The sequence below is a fragment of the Cnephaeus nilssonii genome (assembly GCF_951640355.1).
Source record: "Cnephaeus nilssonii genome assembly, chromosome: 5".
In the NCBI taxonomy this organism is placed as follows: Eukaryota; Metazoa; Chordata; class Mammalia; order Chiroptera; family Vespertilionidae; genus Cnephaeus; species Cnephaeus nilssonii.
The window spans coordinates 26438339-26455653 of NC_137076.1; the positions used below are offsets into that span (position 1 = coordinate 26438339).

At 39.8% G+C, this 17315-nt stretch overlaps 2 protein-coding genes across 2 annotated transcripts; both read right to left on the reverse strand.

Moving 5' to 3' along the window:
- Positions 1 to 6108: 6108 nt before the first annotated feature.
- Positions 6109 to 7047, reverse strand: LOC307098914 (olfactory receptor 7D4-like; the record flags this gene model as incomplete). Its single annotated transcript, XM_079770051.1, has 1 exon — positions 6109 to 7047. The coding sequence occupies one exon, from the start codon at positions 7045 to 7047 to the stop codon at positions 6109 to 6111; it is 939 nt and encodes a 312-aa protein (XP_079626177.1).
- A 9128-nt stretch (positions 7048 to 16175) lies between these two features.
- Positions 16176 to 17114, reverse strand: LOC307098913 (olfactory receptor 7D4-like; the record flags this gene model as incomplete). Its single annotated transcript, XM_079770050.1, has 1 exon — positions 16176 to 17114. The coding sequence occupies one exon, from the start codon at positions 17112 to 17114 to the stop codon at positions 16176 to 16178; it is 939 nt and encodes a 312-aa protein (XP_079626176.1).
- Positions 17115 to 17315: the final 201 nt, after the last annotated feature.

A 17315-nucleotide genomic window follows, 5' to 3' on the forward strand; every position in this document is an offset into this window, starting at 1 on the left:
GCACTGTCCCTCTCGGAAGACACATCCACCGGATCTTTTTCTTCATTTCTTCATTTCCTTTGCATATTGTTAGTTTCAGCTGTTCAATCCTCATCTTGCAGGACATTATTTCCCATCTCAACTGATCTGTTACCCATTTTCCTCCCATAGCTTTTAACACTTCTTTTTGAAATTCTTCCTGCTTGCTCTTAAGTTGGCTTAACCGTTCCTTCTTGTCTATAAACCTCTCATAGTCCCGGCCATGGAAGTAGGTGAAATCGCCATTCTGAACGCACTTGGCACAGGTCAGCCACCAGCGGGTGGTGTTGCACAGCGGACACTGCTCCACCTCCAAATATAGCCCCTCCACATCATCTACTGAGTCCACCAGGTCCCGGGCAAGTGGAAGGGGCCACAGCCAGGAGCCTCTGGTGCCCTGTGTCCCTTCCCACTGGTAGATGCCATGATAGCCTGAGAACAGAGCCAGTCACTCATTTCCTTTTCTAAAGTGTTATTATTAGTACTAGAGGCCTGTTACATGAAATTCGTGAGGGGGGGGGGGTGTCCCTCAGCCCAGCCTGAACCCTCTCCAATCAGGGACCCCTTGAGGGATGTCCAACTGCCCATTTAGGCCCGATCCCACCATGGGATCGGGCCTAAACAGGCAGTCGGACATCCCTCTCACAATCCAGGACTGCTGACTTCCAACAGCTTGCCTGCCTGCCTGACTGATTGCCTCTAACTGCTTCTGCCTGCCAGCCTGATCAATGCCTAACAGCTTCCCTGCTGGCCCAATTGCCCCTAACTGCCCTCCCCTGCCAGCCTGGTCACCCCTAACTGCCCTCCCTGATGGCCTGATCACCCACATTCCCCTGCAGGCCTGAGTCCCCCTCAACTGCCCTCCCCTACAGGCCTGGTTGCCCCAAACTGCCCTCCCCTGCAGGCCTGGGTCCCCCCCAACTGCCTTCCCCTGCAGACCTGGTCCCTCCCAACTGCCCTCCCCTGCTGGCCATCTTGTGGCAGCCATCTTGTGTCCACATGGTGGTGGCCATCTTGTGTGTTGGAATTACAGTCAATTTGCATATTACCTCTTTATTATATAGGATACTTGAGGTCTGGTGCACGAAATTTTTGCATGGATGGGTTCTCTAAGCCTTGCCGGCAATCAGGGCCGATCAGGTTCCTCTCTTCCCCAATTCCCCCCTTCCTCCTTCCCTCACTGCCCATGTCTGCTGCTACCCCTGGCTCCCCATCCCAGCCCGGGACCCAGCCCTGATCAGGCGATCAGTACCTGCCAGCCAGGGGGAGGGGCCAACTACCACTGTAGCCGGTGGGCAGCAGGATGATCAGGGCCTGCTGTATGGGGGGAGGGACCTGGGAGGGAGCTGGCCCTCAGACCCCCTGGGAAAGGGGCTGTGTCTGCCACCACCCACCCTTGGTTCCCCATTCCAGCCCAGGGGCCCAGCTCCAATCGGGGGATCAGGGCCTGCCGGCCAGGGGAGGGACCAGGAGATTGGTTGGCAGGCCTCATCAGCGATCGGGACCTTCAGGCTGTGGGCAGTGTGTGTCATAGCTACCAGTCGTTCCAGTTGAGTTGTTCCATCCAAACAATCACTTAGGTTTTTATATATATATAGACTAGAGGCCCGATGCACAAAATTTGTGCAAGAGTAGACCTTCTTTCCCCTGGCTGCTGGCACCAGGCTTCCCAAGCAGCCCCGGCTTCATCCAGAAGGTGGTCCAGAAGGACATCTAATTAGCATGTTACACTTTTATTATTATAAACTAGAGGCCTGGTGCATGAAATTTATGCATGGAGGGAGGTTCCTCAGCCCGACCTGCACCCTCTCCAATCTGGGACATCCTACTTGCAATTCGGGATGACTGGCTCCTAACCACTCGCCTGCCTGCCAGCCTGATTGCCTCTAACTGCCTCTGCTGTGGCCCCCACCACCATGGCTTTGTCCAGAAGGAAGTTGGACGTCTGGAAGATGGCCGGTCGACCTGGTCAATTTAGCATATTACCCTTTTATTAGTATAAATAGATTATATAGGATAGGATTGCTTAAATGGGGGCAGCCTTTTTCAGCAGGAGGAGATGCTCTTGGCACACAAAAACACATAATCCCTATATCTGGACTGATAGCCAGCCATATGCACTATACTGCCAAACCGGTCATTAAAAAATTGAATCACTTTCTTACACCTTACACCAAACAGCTGTTGACCTTAAAACCCTTCCTCAGCCCCCACCTTAGGTTCTGCCTTTGCAGTTCACCCAGATTTGGTTCTGATTGGTCAGTTTCTATGCCAGTCAGTGTCAAAAGCTCTATCTACTAGGCAGCCATTGGCTCCTTACAGTTCACCCAGATTTGGTTCTGATTGGTCGGTTTCTATGCCAGTCAGAATCTCCAGGCTTATCTCCAGGCCTGATTGTAGAGGTTGGACTGATCAGTAGCCTCCCTAGGCTGCTGGCGAGCAGGCTGAACTGCTGACCTCTGGGAGAGAGTGAGAGACTTGGCTGCTGGTGAGGCCAGAAGAGAGAAGCAGAGTCTGATCACCCTGATTCTCTATCTGGACCTTGCCAGCAGCTGCTGCCACTGCTGATCAGCCCCACCTCTTTCTCTCTATCTGAGAGGTCAGCAGTTCAGCCCACTTGCCTGCTGCATGCACAGCTTGGCATTCGGTCAAGCCTCTGGTCATTGTGGATGTTATGACTCTGGCTCTTTATATATATAGATTGGAAAGCAATGGATTTTTATACATTGGTTTTATATCCTGCAAATTTACTGTATTTGTTTGTTGTTTCTAATAGTTTTTGGTGGCGACTTTAGGGTTTTCAATATACAGAATCATGTCATCTGTAAAGTGTGACACTTTTACTTCTACCTTTCCTATTTGGATGCCTTTTATTTATTTCTCTTGCCTGATTTCTATGGCTAGGACTTCTAGAACTATGTTGAATAAATGTGGTGAGAGTGGGAATCCTTGTCTTGTTCCTAGTTTTAGAGGAAAAGCTTTCAGTTTTTCTTTCTTTTTTTTTTTTAAATATATTTTATTGATTTTTTTTTTTTTTTTTTTTTTTTTTTTTTTTTTTTTTTTTTACAGAGAGGAAGCTAGAGGGATAGAGAGTTAGAAACATCGATGAGAGAGAAATATCGATCAGCTGCCTCCTGCACTCCCCCTACTGGGGATGTGCCCGCAACCAAGGTACATGCCCTTGACCGGAATCGAACCCGGGACCCTTGAGTCTGCAGGCCGACGCTCTATCCACCGAGCCAAACCGGTTAGGGCAGCTTTCAGTTTTTCACCATTGAGTGTGACATTGGCTGAAGGTTTGTTATACATGGCCTTTATTATGTTGAGGTACTTTTCTTCTACACAAACTTTATTTAATGTTTTAATTATAAATGGATGCTGTACCATGTGAAATGCTTCTTCTGCATCTATTGATAGGATCATATGATTTTTATCCTTGGTTTTGTTATTGTGATCAATTAATGATAATGTTTGCTTTTGGGGGACAAGTGTGCAGGGCAATGGCATCATTCAGGGATTTAAGGGAAACAAATTCTAATGTTTTAAATCTCTATAAAACATGAATTTGGAAGCAAATAATGTTAAATGCTTATATTTTTAATATTAATGTTAGTTATAATAGGTGAAGATTAATTGAACAATTTCTAAGTGCCTGGTAGTATTCTAAGGCAGTGTTACTACCACTAAGAATTGTAGAGATTATTAATTGCTTCTAGGTTGTGAGGCATCAATACAGTTTACAATATTCACAGGTAAACATAATAATCACTAGGACTGAAATCCACTTGTCCATGTACTTTAGGTTTAATTTAATTTAATTTCTTAAAACAAACCAATAAGGTAAGTTCAATTATTATCCCCATTTTACTGATGTGGAAACTCCTTAGGTGTTTGTTACATCAATTTATTTACTTTTCTCCTTTGTATTTTGTCAAAAATTAAATCATAGTGTGACCTGGCAAGAGAAATAAAGATCAGAGTTGGCTTTAGCGAGTTGAATTAAGGAAAATTGTCTTTAAGAAAATTAATTTAAAATAGAATTGGGTTAGCACTGGCTGGTGTAGCTCAGTTGGTTGGAGTTTCGGTCCATGCACAGAAAGGTTGCTAGTTGGATTTCCAGTCAGGGCACATACACAGGTTCTGGGTTTGACCCAATTCGGGGGGATGGGGGTGGCAACAGATGAACATTTCACTCTTACATTGTTGTTTCTCTCTCTCTCTCTCTCTCTCTCTCTCTCTCTCTCTCTCTCTCTCTCTCTCCTCTTCTCCGTTCCCCTCTCTCTCAAGTCAATAAAATTGTGTTCTTGCAAACTCAATTCTATTAACATTCTTCCCCCAAGTGAATTAAGGTCTAAACATATTCCACAAGTATGTAACTATTACTTCTAAGGCACCCCCACAGAGTTCCAAAAAAATTAAATCATGTGAGAAAACAACTCTTATATTATTGTACTCATTATTACATGGGTTTGGATCATAGAGGGTCTATCTCAAAATTGCAATAATAGGAAATAATGATCACGTAGAAAAGAAAGGAAGGACGATGGATGAAAGGATTACAATGAATGACACTTCTCAGTTTTTGAGGCAGTAAATTCCTATATGTCATCTGAAGACAACATCTTTCTTTTTTTTTTAATTGAGGTATTATATGTGTACATATCTTACCATTGCCCCCCCACCCCACACCCATACATGCCCTCACCCCCCAGAGTTTTGCGACCATTGTTTATGCTTATATGCATGCATACAAGTCCTTCGTTTGATTTCTTATCTCCCCCACCTCTCCCTAACTTTCCCCCTGTAATTTGAAAGTCTGTTTGTTGCTTTACTGTCTCTGTATCTATCTTTTTGTTCATCAGTTTATAATGTTCTTTATTATCCATAAATGAGTGAGATCATGTGGTATTTTTCTTTCATTGACTGGCTTATTTCACTTAGCATAATGTTCTCCAATTCCATCCAGGTTGCTGCAAATGATGAGAATTCCTTCTTTTTTATGGCAGCATAGTATTCCATTGTGTAGATGTACCACAGTTTTCTGATCCAGTCATCTGCTGACGGGCACCTAGGCTGTTTCCAAATCTTAGCTATTATAAATTGTGCTGCTATGAACATAGGGGTGCATATATCCTTTCTGATTGGTGTTTCTAGTTTCTTCGGATATATTCCCAGGAGTGGGATTACTGGGTCAAATGGGAGTTCCATTTTCAGTTTTTTGAGGAAACTCCATACTGTTCTCCACAGTGGCTGCACCAGTCTGCATTCCCACCAGCAGTGCACGAGGGTTCCCTTTTCTCCGCATCCTCGCCAACACTTGTCGTTTGTTGATTTGATGATGATAGCCATTCTGACAGGTGTGAGATGGTACCTCATTGTTGTTTTGATTTGCATCTCTCGGATAATAAGTGACTTTGAGCATGTTTTCATGTGTGAAGACAACATCTTTCAATCTATATTCCTACTCTGAACTTGAAAATCACACATCCCAGTTCCTGTGAAAGGTAGGATAACAAAGTCAGCTGGCCAGGCTGTTGTTCAACTTCAACTCAGTCTCTTCTTTTGAAAAGTGAAATGAGAAAATAATGTCAAAGAAATGTTTTAAAGATGAAATCAAGTCATTCATGTGAACAGACAAGTAGAGTCCTGATATCCTAACTAAGCACGTTATTCTATTAATATATGATTTTCATATAATTTCTTCTGAAAACAATAACAACAACAAGCATACAACAAAATTAAGGTGAAGATCAGCAACATATGAGGACAACTTTTTGGGAAACCAAGTCAGAACTTGACATGATAAGTGATTTAAGTTTCAAGTTAGAAATCTTAAGAATAGCTGCAGGAATGCTGACCAAACATGGAACACTGTGGAAACCATATAGAAAAGAAAAGTCAGAAAGGAATTTCTGGGGGAGAGGCTGAGAAAAACTAATACAAAAACAAAAGTGAAATTACACATCTTTGGAAATAGAAGAAATCAAGCCTGTCTTTGAGGTGAGAAAAAGAACCAGATATTTCAATTTGCAACATTTACCTTTGAGCACACAATATACACTTACCGGTAGTTTTGAGGCCAGAGATCCTTCACAGACAAGGTGCTGCTAGGTTCATGAGCCTTCTCAGGGCCCCCTTCACATCCTTGTTCCTCAGGCTGTAGATGAAGGGGTTCAGCATGGGGGTGACAACAGTATACATGACTGAGGCAACAGAGTTTTGTAGGGAAGAATGGGTCAGAGCAGAACTGAGATAGACCCCCAGGCTCGTCCCATAGAACAAGGAGACTACAGCCAGGTGAGACCCACAGGTGGAAAATGCTTTATATTTCCCTCCTGCAGAGGATATTCTCATTAAAGAGGAGGCAATCTTAGAGTAAGAAAACAGAATTCCTGTGACAGGAATCACACCCAGAAGGGCAGTAGCCACATACAAGACGATGTTATTGATGAGAGTGTCAGAGCAGGCCACCTTGAGAATCTGAGCCAGTTCACAGAAGAAATGTGGGATTTCAGTGCTTACACAGAAGGTCAGCTGCCTCATAAGAAGAGTATGAAGCAGGGAGACCAAGACAATGATGAACCAAGATATCAGAACCAGAGTGCCACAGAAGCGTGGGTTCATGATGACCATGTAGTATAGGGGGTGGCAGATGGCCACATACCGGTCATAGGCCATCACAGTCAGGAGGCAGTGATCCATTCCACCAAAAATCATAAAAAAATACAACTGAATGAGGCACCCAATGTAGGAGATGTTTTTCCTTTGTGCCTGGATATTCACCAGCATCTTTGGGACCGTGGTGGAGGTGAAACAGATGTCAACAAAGGACAGGTTGGAGAGAAAGAAATACATGGGGGTGTGGAGATGGGAGTCAGAGCTGATGGCCACAATGATGAGCAGGTTTCCAAGCACAGTGAACAGGTACATGGACAGGAACACTCCACAGAGGACGGGCTGCAGTTTAGGATCATCTGAGAGACCCAGGAGGAGGAATTGTGGCACTTCTGTGTGGTTTTCTGCTTCCATGCAGCTGGTTTTTCTATGAAGAAGGAGGCAAAAGCAACATTCAATAAACAGCCAAAAGGCATCTAAGGGAGTCATCAACTTTTGATTTCACCTTTGTGTGGACATCGTTCATGATCTGGTAGTCATTCTAATGACAATGATTCACTCATTTAAGTGGTAACCCAATTTTGTTTTAAATTGTAGTAATTATTCAGACTTTCATTAAGTTAACAGAAACTTTCTCTTTTTATGCTCTTCAGACTGGTTCTAATCCACTTATCTGAACTTATGGACATTAATCAATTTCTTCTTTTATATGAACCTTTCAAATACATAGACATTTAAGGCATTTTCTTTGATAATCTCCATGTTTCTTTCATTTCATAATGGTAATTAACACATGTCTTTCAACTCAAACATCCTTAATTCTGTGTGACCTGATGCTTTACATTGATGTCACAGTTAACTCTCCATGTGCCTTATTGCATTTGTTTCTAAAAATATGGTTACTGCTCTTACCACTTTGTGTGGTTCAAAAATGCCTTTAATTTTAGTAAGTTCTCACTAAATACAGTAATTGTTATCATTTTAATTTATTCTTTCATTACAATTGTTTTTGATATGTAACTCTTGCTAAATACATTATAGAGCTGTGATTTAGAAAGTTGGATCTTGAGTCAGATTTCCTGGAGTAGAATTTAGTCTACTGTGTTACATATGTGTGATCTTGACAAAGTTATTTAATCCCTCTTACCTGCATATACCTCACTTACACCAGGGGAGTAGTAAATATTCCCTGTAATGTAAGGTGGATGAGTAATGAAATGAGATGATGTATATAATTTTTCTAGTGTAGTTTCTGTGACATAAAGTGGACATGTGACAAAAGGGAATTTCTGTTCTTAACATCACAATAAATCTGTCTTGCATGGTTATCATTATTAGTATTTCTCTTAAACTTTGGCAGTCGTCATCATAAACTTAACTGGTTTGTTACCTTTATTATTTATGGCCATGTAGTGCTTCTAATTAATGAAGATCCTTATGGCTTCCTCTTTCAGAGACTTCATGCCAAGTAGAATCTTCCAAGAAGAGGAAGATACATATAGACTACATTGGTACTAGGGGAGAACAAAAGCACACTACCATTTTAATAAAATAGAAAGCATGTGTGAGGGCATGTGTGCATGTTTAAACGCTCTCAAGTGGCGATGTGTTGCATTATAATCAGTGGCATAAACTTAAAAAATAGGCTTCATTTAAAATTATTCAAAGGGTCTATAAATGAAATTAGCCTAAAAATTGAAAGGCAAATTTAAGATTTGAAAATAAAAGGCAGCTAGTCTAATGGGAGAAGATATTTGCAAATAATACCTCTGATAAAGGGGCTAATATCCAAAGTATATAAGAACTCATACAACTGAACAACAACAACAACAAACAAACAAACAGTTTAATTAAAAAATGGACAGAGGACCTGAAAAGATACTTTTCCCAAGAAGACATACAGATAGCCAACAGATGTATGAAACAATGCTCAACTGCACTAGCTATAGGGCAGTGATGGCGAACCTATGACATGTGTGTCAGCACTGACATGCGTAGCCATTTCTGATGACACACGGCCCCATGCCGAGGATGAAACATTTGCTGCTCCTGAGGATGAAACATTTGCGACTAGAGTCTTGGAGTTAGTTTTTTCCTCAAAGTGACACACTACCTGAGTTATGCTCAGTTTTTTGGCGAAGTTTGACACACCAAGCTCAAAAGGTTGCCCATCACTGCTCTAGGGGAAATGCAAATAAAGTCCACAATGTGATACCACCTCATACCTGTTAGAATGGCAATTATCAATAAGAGAAGAAATAAGTTTTTGAGATGATGTGGAGAAAAGTGAAGGTTTGTGAGATTTAAAATTAGTGCAGCCTCTATGCAAAACAGTATAGGGGTTTATAAAAAATATAAACAATAGATTACCTTATCATCCAGGAATTCCTTTTCAGAGTATCCAACTGAAAAATTTGAAAACACTTATTGATAAAGATATATGTATGTACCTTTATGCTTATTGCAGCATTATTCACAATAACCAAGAATGGAAACAACCTTAGTGTCCTTTGACAGATGATTGGGTAAAGAAGATGTGGTGCATATACTTCTCAGACATCAAAACTATGAAATACTGCCATTTGTGCCAACATGGATGGATCTTGAGAATATCATGCTAAGTGAAATAAGTCAGATGGAAATCGATAAGAACTATGTAACTTTACTCATATGTTGGATATAAAACAGAAATCAACAAATGAACAAATAAAACAAACCCATATACATAGATAGCAGTATAGTGGTTACCAGAGAGGGAGGAGATTGGGGGGAAAATAAAGGAAGTAAAATGGAGTCAAATATTTGGTAATGGATGGAAACTAGACATTGAGTGGTGAGCACACAATATAATATACAGATGATGTATTATAAGTTTTATACCTAAAACTTATGCATTGTTATTAACCAATATTTTTAATTTAAAAAGAAAGTAAATGTTTATATTTTCAATGATAAAAATGTTCCACTATTACTAATATCTAGAGGATGCAGATTAAATAAGGAGAGAAAAAATATTACTGAGGATCCATTGAATCTGTGGAGATGGGTAGAAAAGGCTACTCTAAAATACAAATACTTGAACTATGAGAGGAAGGATGTATAATTGTGAATTAGGAGAAATTCAAAAAGCACAAGCATTTGGGACTAAGAGAACCGAATTTTCAGTTGCACATGTGTCAGTGAGCTTGGTAACAGAAGGGATTTGAGAGACCAGTGAGATAACAAACAGATAATTGGGGTCAGGAGGGACAGAGTATGTGAGGCCCACAGTTGGAGCATCCTGTACTATTCTTTAAAGTGCCTCTCATGTTGGTCACTTTATGTTCATTTGTGGGTTATAAATTGTAACTGTTTTTGCTCACCATTGTCATTCCAGGGACTTATCAGGTGCCTGGCACAAAGTAGGTGCTCAACATATACAAATGTTAGATGTATAATACAGATTGAGACCAAAAGCATCAAATATAACACAAAAAAAGAAATCTTCAAGCTCATCATATAATTGGTTTCCTTTTGCTAAATGAAGAAACCAATGACAATTTCTTAATTCAATAAAGAACAGTTGTTAAAGCAGCAGACAACATGATATTCTACATTAACTCACTAAAATATTTTTGTTAAATTCACTAACAGACCAATATAACCAGTTCCAAATTTAATTATTTTATATTCTGCTGAACATTTAAGGAGAGTGACAAAATGAGGCAAGGAAATTAGCCTGAGAACGGAATGACAGAAATAATTATATTATTTGTAGATAATATTGTGGACACTGAGGTGAAAGAGCAATAATAACAATATAGAACTATTAAGTTTTATCAGTAAGTCAAATCTGCTGCAAAATAGATAGGGAATGAAATAAAGATACCCAATCATATTAGTAAAAAAATAGACAATACCTCATGCATAGTAGATCTCCAGTGAGTAGTTAATGAATAAATTGTTGAACATGGAAATCAAGAAGAGCCTACAGTTATGGGAAAGGGTAGAAAAAAAGTGGAGATTCTTCGGAGAATAATTTTTATTGAGAAGAGGCTCTGGACTCCAAAGAGAGGGAGAAGAAATTAGAACAAACACTGTAAAGACAGGTTTCAGGGAAAACTGAAGTACCTTCAAAGCACAGGGACTTCATTGTCTTAAACTCTATACTACAGGACTGTTCCAGTCTAATTATTCCAGAGGTAAAGCCCAGTACCCACTTTGTCTCATTTTCTTCTCATCGCACCAGCGCTCTCTGGAATACAATGACCTTCTCTGAAGGGTATCACTGAAGCTTTCTGTTCTCCAAGGTCTGTCCCTGGGAAGCTCAATTGAGCTTTTATTTGGCTGGGACCAGAGAATTAAGGAAAGTGGCAAAAGGTACATGTTTAAAGTTTCAAGCATCTCAAGGGTGGAATTCTCAGAGCTCCTCATTAAGTAAATTGTTCTATTGTCTTTTCACTCTCCAAACAATTCAGAGCCCATGGGGTGCAAAGATGAAAGAATGGAAAAAATGTTCTCTGATGCTGTGTCTGTATAAGCATCAAAGGTTGGAGATAAATTTATTTCTTCCAAGGAGAAACACTTCTTCCTTTGATTTGACTTAAAAGTGACAAGGTGCACCAAATATACATTTGGTGCATTTTCAAACATCTATGTAAATGTCAAGCCCTTAAAGAGGCAGAACACTCCAAAGCACACTTTCTTGCTTGACTAGTATCTGCAATGATTAAAGTCCAATTCACATGAGAGGGAGAGAAACTTAGTTGAAAGTATTCTAGGCTAAGAGAGTGACTACAGCTATGGCTCACAAATGCATAAGCTTTGAAAAGTCATTTATCTTCAGTGCCTCCATCCCTAAAGTATCTACAGTGTGCTTTGGAGAAAGTTAGATTTATAGAAAGAAATATCAAAAACCAAGAGAATCCCAAGAAATCAGAAACACCAATCAGAAAGGATATATGCACCCCTATGTTCATAGCAACACAATTTACAATAGCTAAGATTTGGAAACAGCCTAAGTGCCCATCAGCAGATGAGCGGATTAAAACACTGTGATACATCTACACATTGGAATACTATGCTGCTGTAAAAAAGAAAGAACTCTTCCATTTGCAACAGCATGGATGGACCTGGAGAGCATTATGCTAAGCGAAATAAGCCAGTTGGAGAAAGATAAATATCTCATGATCTCACTCATTTGTAGAATATAATGAACAACATAAACTGATGAACAAAAATAGATCCAGAAACATAGAAGGATCGAACAGACCATCAAACCTCAGAGGGAAGGCAGGAGGTGGAGGGAGGGGTAAGAGATCAACCAAAGGACTTGTATCCATGCATATGAACATGACCAATGGACACAGACAATAGGAGGTTGGGGGCATGTGCTGGGGGGCCAGAGTGGTTGGGGAGAGGTCAATGGGGGAAAAAGGAAACATATGTAAAACTTTCAACAATAAAAAATTTAAAATTAATAAAATAAAAAATAAAAATATAAAAGTGACAAGGTGTCTCCTAAGGAATGTTTAATTGCCTCAGGAACCAAAGTCAGAAACCAACTTCCTGTGACGTTCTTCCCTTGAAAAATCTTTGAGGGTCCATGGATCACTTGGTGTCCATAGTGTCACCAAGGCAAACAGGTCCTTTCAAAAGAGAAGCAGAGCTGTTAAGTAGTTTGGTTCTGTTGAAAGGACCAACCAAATGTGGGCGCTGATTTACACAGCCCCTTGTTATGTGTGCATCTCTTCCCGGCTCTGGTTCTCTGGGCTGCAGAGCCTGGCATGGGATTGAGATCCCCATGATCCTCAGCAGGAACCTTTGCATCTGAGATATCCCTCCAGAACCTCAGCCTCTGCCCATGAGCGTGAGGACAGCCATTTTCGTGTCTCCACACTTTTTTACCAGTCTGGTTATAACTTGTTCTGTAAAACCTTGGTTATAAGACTTCTGTGCAGCGGTCTTCAGTTGATTGTTCTATATTTTAGTTGTAATTCCAGTTTGGTCCTGGGCAGAGGTGAGTGTACCTTGCACCTACTCTGCTGCCATCTTGAACTGATCACATTTTCATGTACCTCTTGTCCATCTGTACGTCATCTTCAGAAAAATGTCTATTCAGATCCTCTGCCTATTTTTAAATTAGATCGTTTGCATTATGCTATCGAGTTGTATGAGTTTTTAATATATTTTGGATATTAACCTCTCATAAGATATATGATTTGCAAATATTTTCTCCATTTCTGAAGTTTGCTTTTTCATTCGGTTGATGGCTTCCATTGTTATGCAGAAGCTTTTTGGTTGGATGCGCTCCAATTTATTTATATTTGATTATTTTGTTTTTGCTTGAATCAACTTTTTTGTATAAATTTTGGGAGAACCTCTTCCATGATTTTTATTAGTCTGTTATAGGGGAAGAAGGTGAATGAGGTGCACCAATAAGAGGAGGATCAGTGGGACAATCTATAGCTTCTGCTTCTGTAGGTGGTCTTAAGGTCACAACTGATACCCAAACATGCATTATATTTTCTTAAAAGCAAAACCACTCCTGGATGAATACTGATCTACCATGAACGAGAAGATTAAAAAATGGAAAATGCAGACAAAAATGGAGTGAAGGAGAGACCCTGGTTTTCCTCAGGTTCAGACAGAATGAACCTAAAACAGCAACCTCTAGTCAAGAGAGTCTTTGCATGCAGAAGAAGGCCTTAGGGCTAGGAAGAAGCAATAATGTCATTTGCTGTATAAACAAATGAAAAAGTTATAATGACCTCAATGGTCTGATGTCCATCTATATATCTAACCTATTTCTAGTAACTCAGCCATAGTTCCATATATCTTCCTTATTGAATGGCTCTTGAATGTTACCTACACATATTTGCAAGTTACATTTCTCCTTTTTATTCAATACTCAAGCATATTCTCCTATTAGCAGTTTTTCATGAATACTAAGTATTGTGCAGATGTGAAAAATATGAAACCTTCATGAATTCATTGTGAGAATTTAAACTGGTGTAGCCACTTTAAAAGGTACCATGGCAGTGTCGTAAATAGTTAAACATATATTTACCATATGACCCAGTAATTGCACTCCAAGGTATCTACCCAAGACAAATGAAAATGTGTATTAGCACAATGTTCACAGCAGCATTATTAATATCTCCAAACTGGAAATATCTAAATGTTCATCAACTGTCAATGGATAAGCAAAATGAGGTATAAACATACAATAGAAGCTTATTCTGCAATATAAGAAATAAAATATTGACACACACTTCTACATGAATGACCCAAAAAATACACCAAATAGAAGAAGCCAGATACAAAAGGCACATATTTTATGATTCAATTTACCTTATATAAAATATGTAGAAAATATAAACATATTAAGACAGAAAGTGATCAGGGATTTCCTAGGGCTAAAGCGGAAGTGGTAATTAACTTTAAATGGGTAAAAGTGTATTTTTGAGGTGATGAATGATTGTAAAATTGGATTTTGTTGATGATTATATAACTCTACAAATCTACGAAGATAATTAAACTTACAACATCAATTGAATTGTATGTGTTTAAACTATATCTCAATAAAAATATTAAAACATAAATTTTAAAGAGTTTTTCCTGGAATTACTCAATGTGAGTTAAAAACTTTTGTTTGTACAGGACCTGCTACACACCAACATTCTTATGCTCACCACTCCACAGTGCAATCATTTGTATCTCACTGGTTCCTTCCTTGATTTGTCAAGTAGACAATAAATACACATTGAATTAAATTAAATCAAGATGAATTTAAGTCTCTATAACAAATTGTGGCTTTTGCGTAATTTTAAAGTCCTTCCTGTGTCCCAAACAATTAATTTCTTTTTTTTTTCTCCAACGTCTCTAATTCCTTTCATGATATTATCTTAATTGATCACATTATTAGCCCCTGTGTTGATTTTTGTTCACGCAGAAGCAGATGCTGAGCCAAGGATTTATGTGCAAACACTTTATTGGAAGGAGCCAGGAACATGGATGGGAGAGAGGGGACTGATACACAAAAGAAAATATATCAGATGAAGCTTGCATTATGGCACCTACCACTGTGAATAAACAGAAATTTCATCTCCAGGGGAAATTCCGGTAAATGGTAAAAAACACAAACCTCAGCATTATTCCAGATAAAGGATGAAAGACATGCTATACTCTACACCTCTCCATCAAGAGCTGTCTCTGATGGGACATAATTCCCTGTCACTTCTGCTACCACATATTGGGCAAAGTAGGGTCCAGCTGGTACTGGATGTTGCCAGTCATGCAATGGAAATGGTGAGAGGATCTCAGGGAATGTGGGGGAAATGTTGACAGCATGTACTACTCCATGCTTTCTTGCAGACTCAATTCTGTTAACATTCTTCCCCTAAAGAATTAAGTTCCAAACATGTTCCACATATGTGTAACTATTCTTCCTGAGGCATCCCTACAGAGTTCCATAATAAAATGAGATCACATGAGAAAACAACTCTTTTTGTATTGTACTCATTATTACATGGTTTGGGATCTTAGAAGTCTATTTCAAAACTGCAATAATGGGAAATATAAGTCAAATAAAAAAGGAAATGAAGGAAGATGGATGGAAGGAAGGATAATAAAGAATGACACTTCTCAGTTTTCCAGGCAGTAAATTCCTATAGGGCATCTGAAGAAACCATCTTTCAAATCTAGATTCCTACTCTGAACTTGAAAACCACATCACAGTTCCTATGTAAGGTAGGATAGTAAAGTTGGCTTGCCAGGCTGTAGTCCAACTTCATTGCAGTCTCTTCTTTTGAAAAGTGAAGTGAATGAGCAAAAATATCTAAAAGAAATGCTTTTAAGATGAAATTAAGGCATCCATATGAAGAAACAAGTAGAGTCCTGATATCATAAGCATGTTGTGCTGATTACTGTATAATTTTCATATAATTTGATCTGGAAAAATAAGCATACAACCTAATTAAGGTGAAGATCAGCAACAGATGAGGACAACTTTTTGGGAAACTAAGTCAGCACTTGAAATGATAAGTGGTTTAAATTTAAACTTAGAATTATTAAAAAAAATATATCTTATTGATCTCAGAGAGTGGAAGGATGAGGGAGAGAGAGATGGAAACATCAATGATGAGAGAGAATCATTGATTGGCTGCCTACTGCACGCCCCCACTAGGATCAAGCCCACACTGTGGGCATATGCCTTTGACGAAGAATCAACCCTGGGATCCTTCATTCCACAGGCCAACGCTCTATCCACTGAGCTAAACCAGCTAGGGCATAAAATTATAATTCTTAAGAATAGCTGAAAGAATGTTGATGAAACATGAAACATTGTGGACAGCATATAGGGAAGAAAAGTAAAAAAGGAATTTTTGAGGGAGTAGCTAAGAAAAAACTAATACAAATAAAACAAAAGCAAAACCACACATTCTTTGGAAATAGAATAAAACAAGCCTGTCTTTTACAAGTGAAAAAGAACCAGATATTTAAATTTGCAACATTTATCTTTGGGCACACAATGTACACTTAGTTCTGAGGCCACAGATCCATCATAGACAAGATGCTGCTATTTTGAGGAGCCTTCTCAGGGCCCCCTTGACATCCTTGTTTCTCAGGCTGTAGATGAAGGGGTTCAGCATGGGGGTGACCACAGTGTACATTACTGAGGCAACTGAGTTATGTAGGGAAGAATGGGTCAGAGCAGAACTAAGGTAGACCCCCAGGCCTGTCCCATAGAACAAGGAGACCACGGAGAGGTGAGACCCACAGGTGGAAAACGCTTTATATTTCCCTTTTGTAGATGACATTCTCATTAAAGAGGAGACAATCTTAGAGTAAGAAAACAGAATTCCCGTAAGAGGAAACACACCCAGTAGCGCAGTAGCCACATACAAGACAATGTTATTGATGAGGGTGTCAGAGCAGGCCACCTTGAGAATCTGAGCCAGCTCACAAAAGAAATGTGGGATTTCAGTGCCTACACAGAAGGTCAGCCACCTCATCAGTAGAATATGAAGCAGGGAGACCCATGACATGATAAACCAAGATATCAGAACCAGAGTGCCACAGAAGCGTGGGTTCATGATGACCATGTAGTACAGGGGGTGGCAGATGGCCACATACCGGTCATAGGCCATCACAGTCAGGAGGAAGTTGTCCATTCCAACAAATAGTGTAAAAAAATACACCTGAATGAGGCACCCAATGTAGGAGATGTTTTTGCTCTGTGCCTGGACATTCACCAACATCTTTGGGACCGTGGTAGAAGTGAAACAGATGTCAACAAAGGACAGGTTGGAGAGAAAGAAATACATGGGGGAGTGGAGGTGGGAGTCAGAGCTGATGGCCACAATGATGAGCAGGTTTCCAAGCACAGTGAACAGGTACATGGACAGAAACACTCCATAGAGGACGGGCTGCAGTTTAGGATCATCTGAGAGACCCAGGAGGAGGAACTGTGACACTTCTGTGTGGTTTTCTGCTTCCATGCAGCTGCTGTGTATTCTAAAGAAGGAGGAAAAGCAACATTCAGTAAACAGCCAAATGGCAGCTCAGCTAGTCATCACCTTCTGTTTCCATCTTTATGTGGGCATCCTTCAAGATATAGTAGTCCAATTTTATTTTAAATTGTGTAATTATTCAGACTTTCTTTAATTTAGCAGAAGTCTTTGTTGTTTTATCTTCAACTC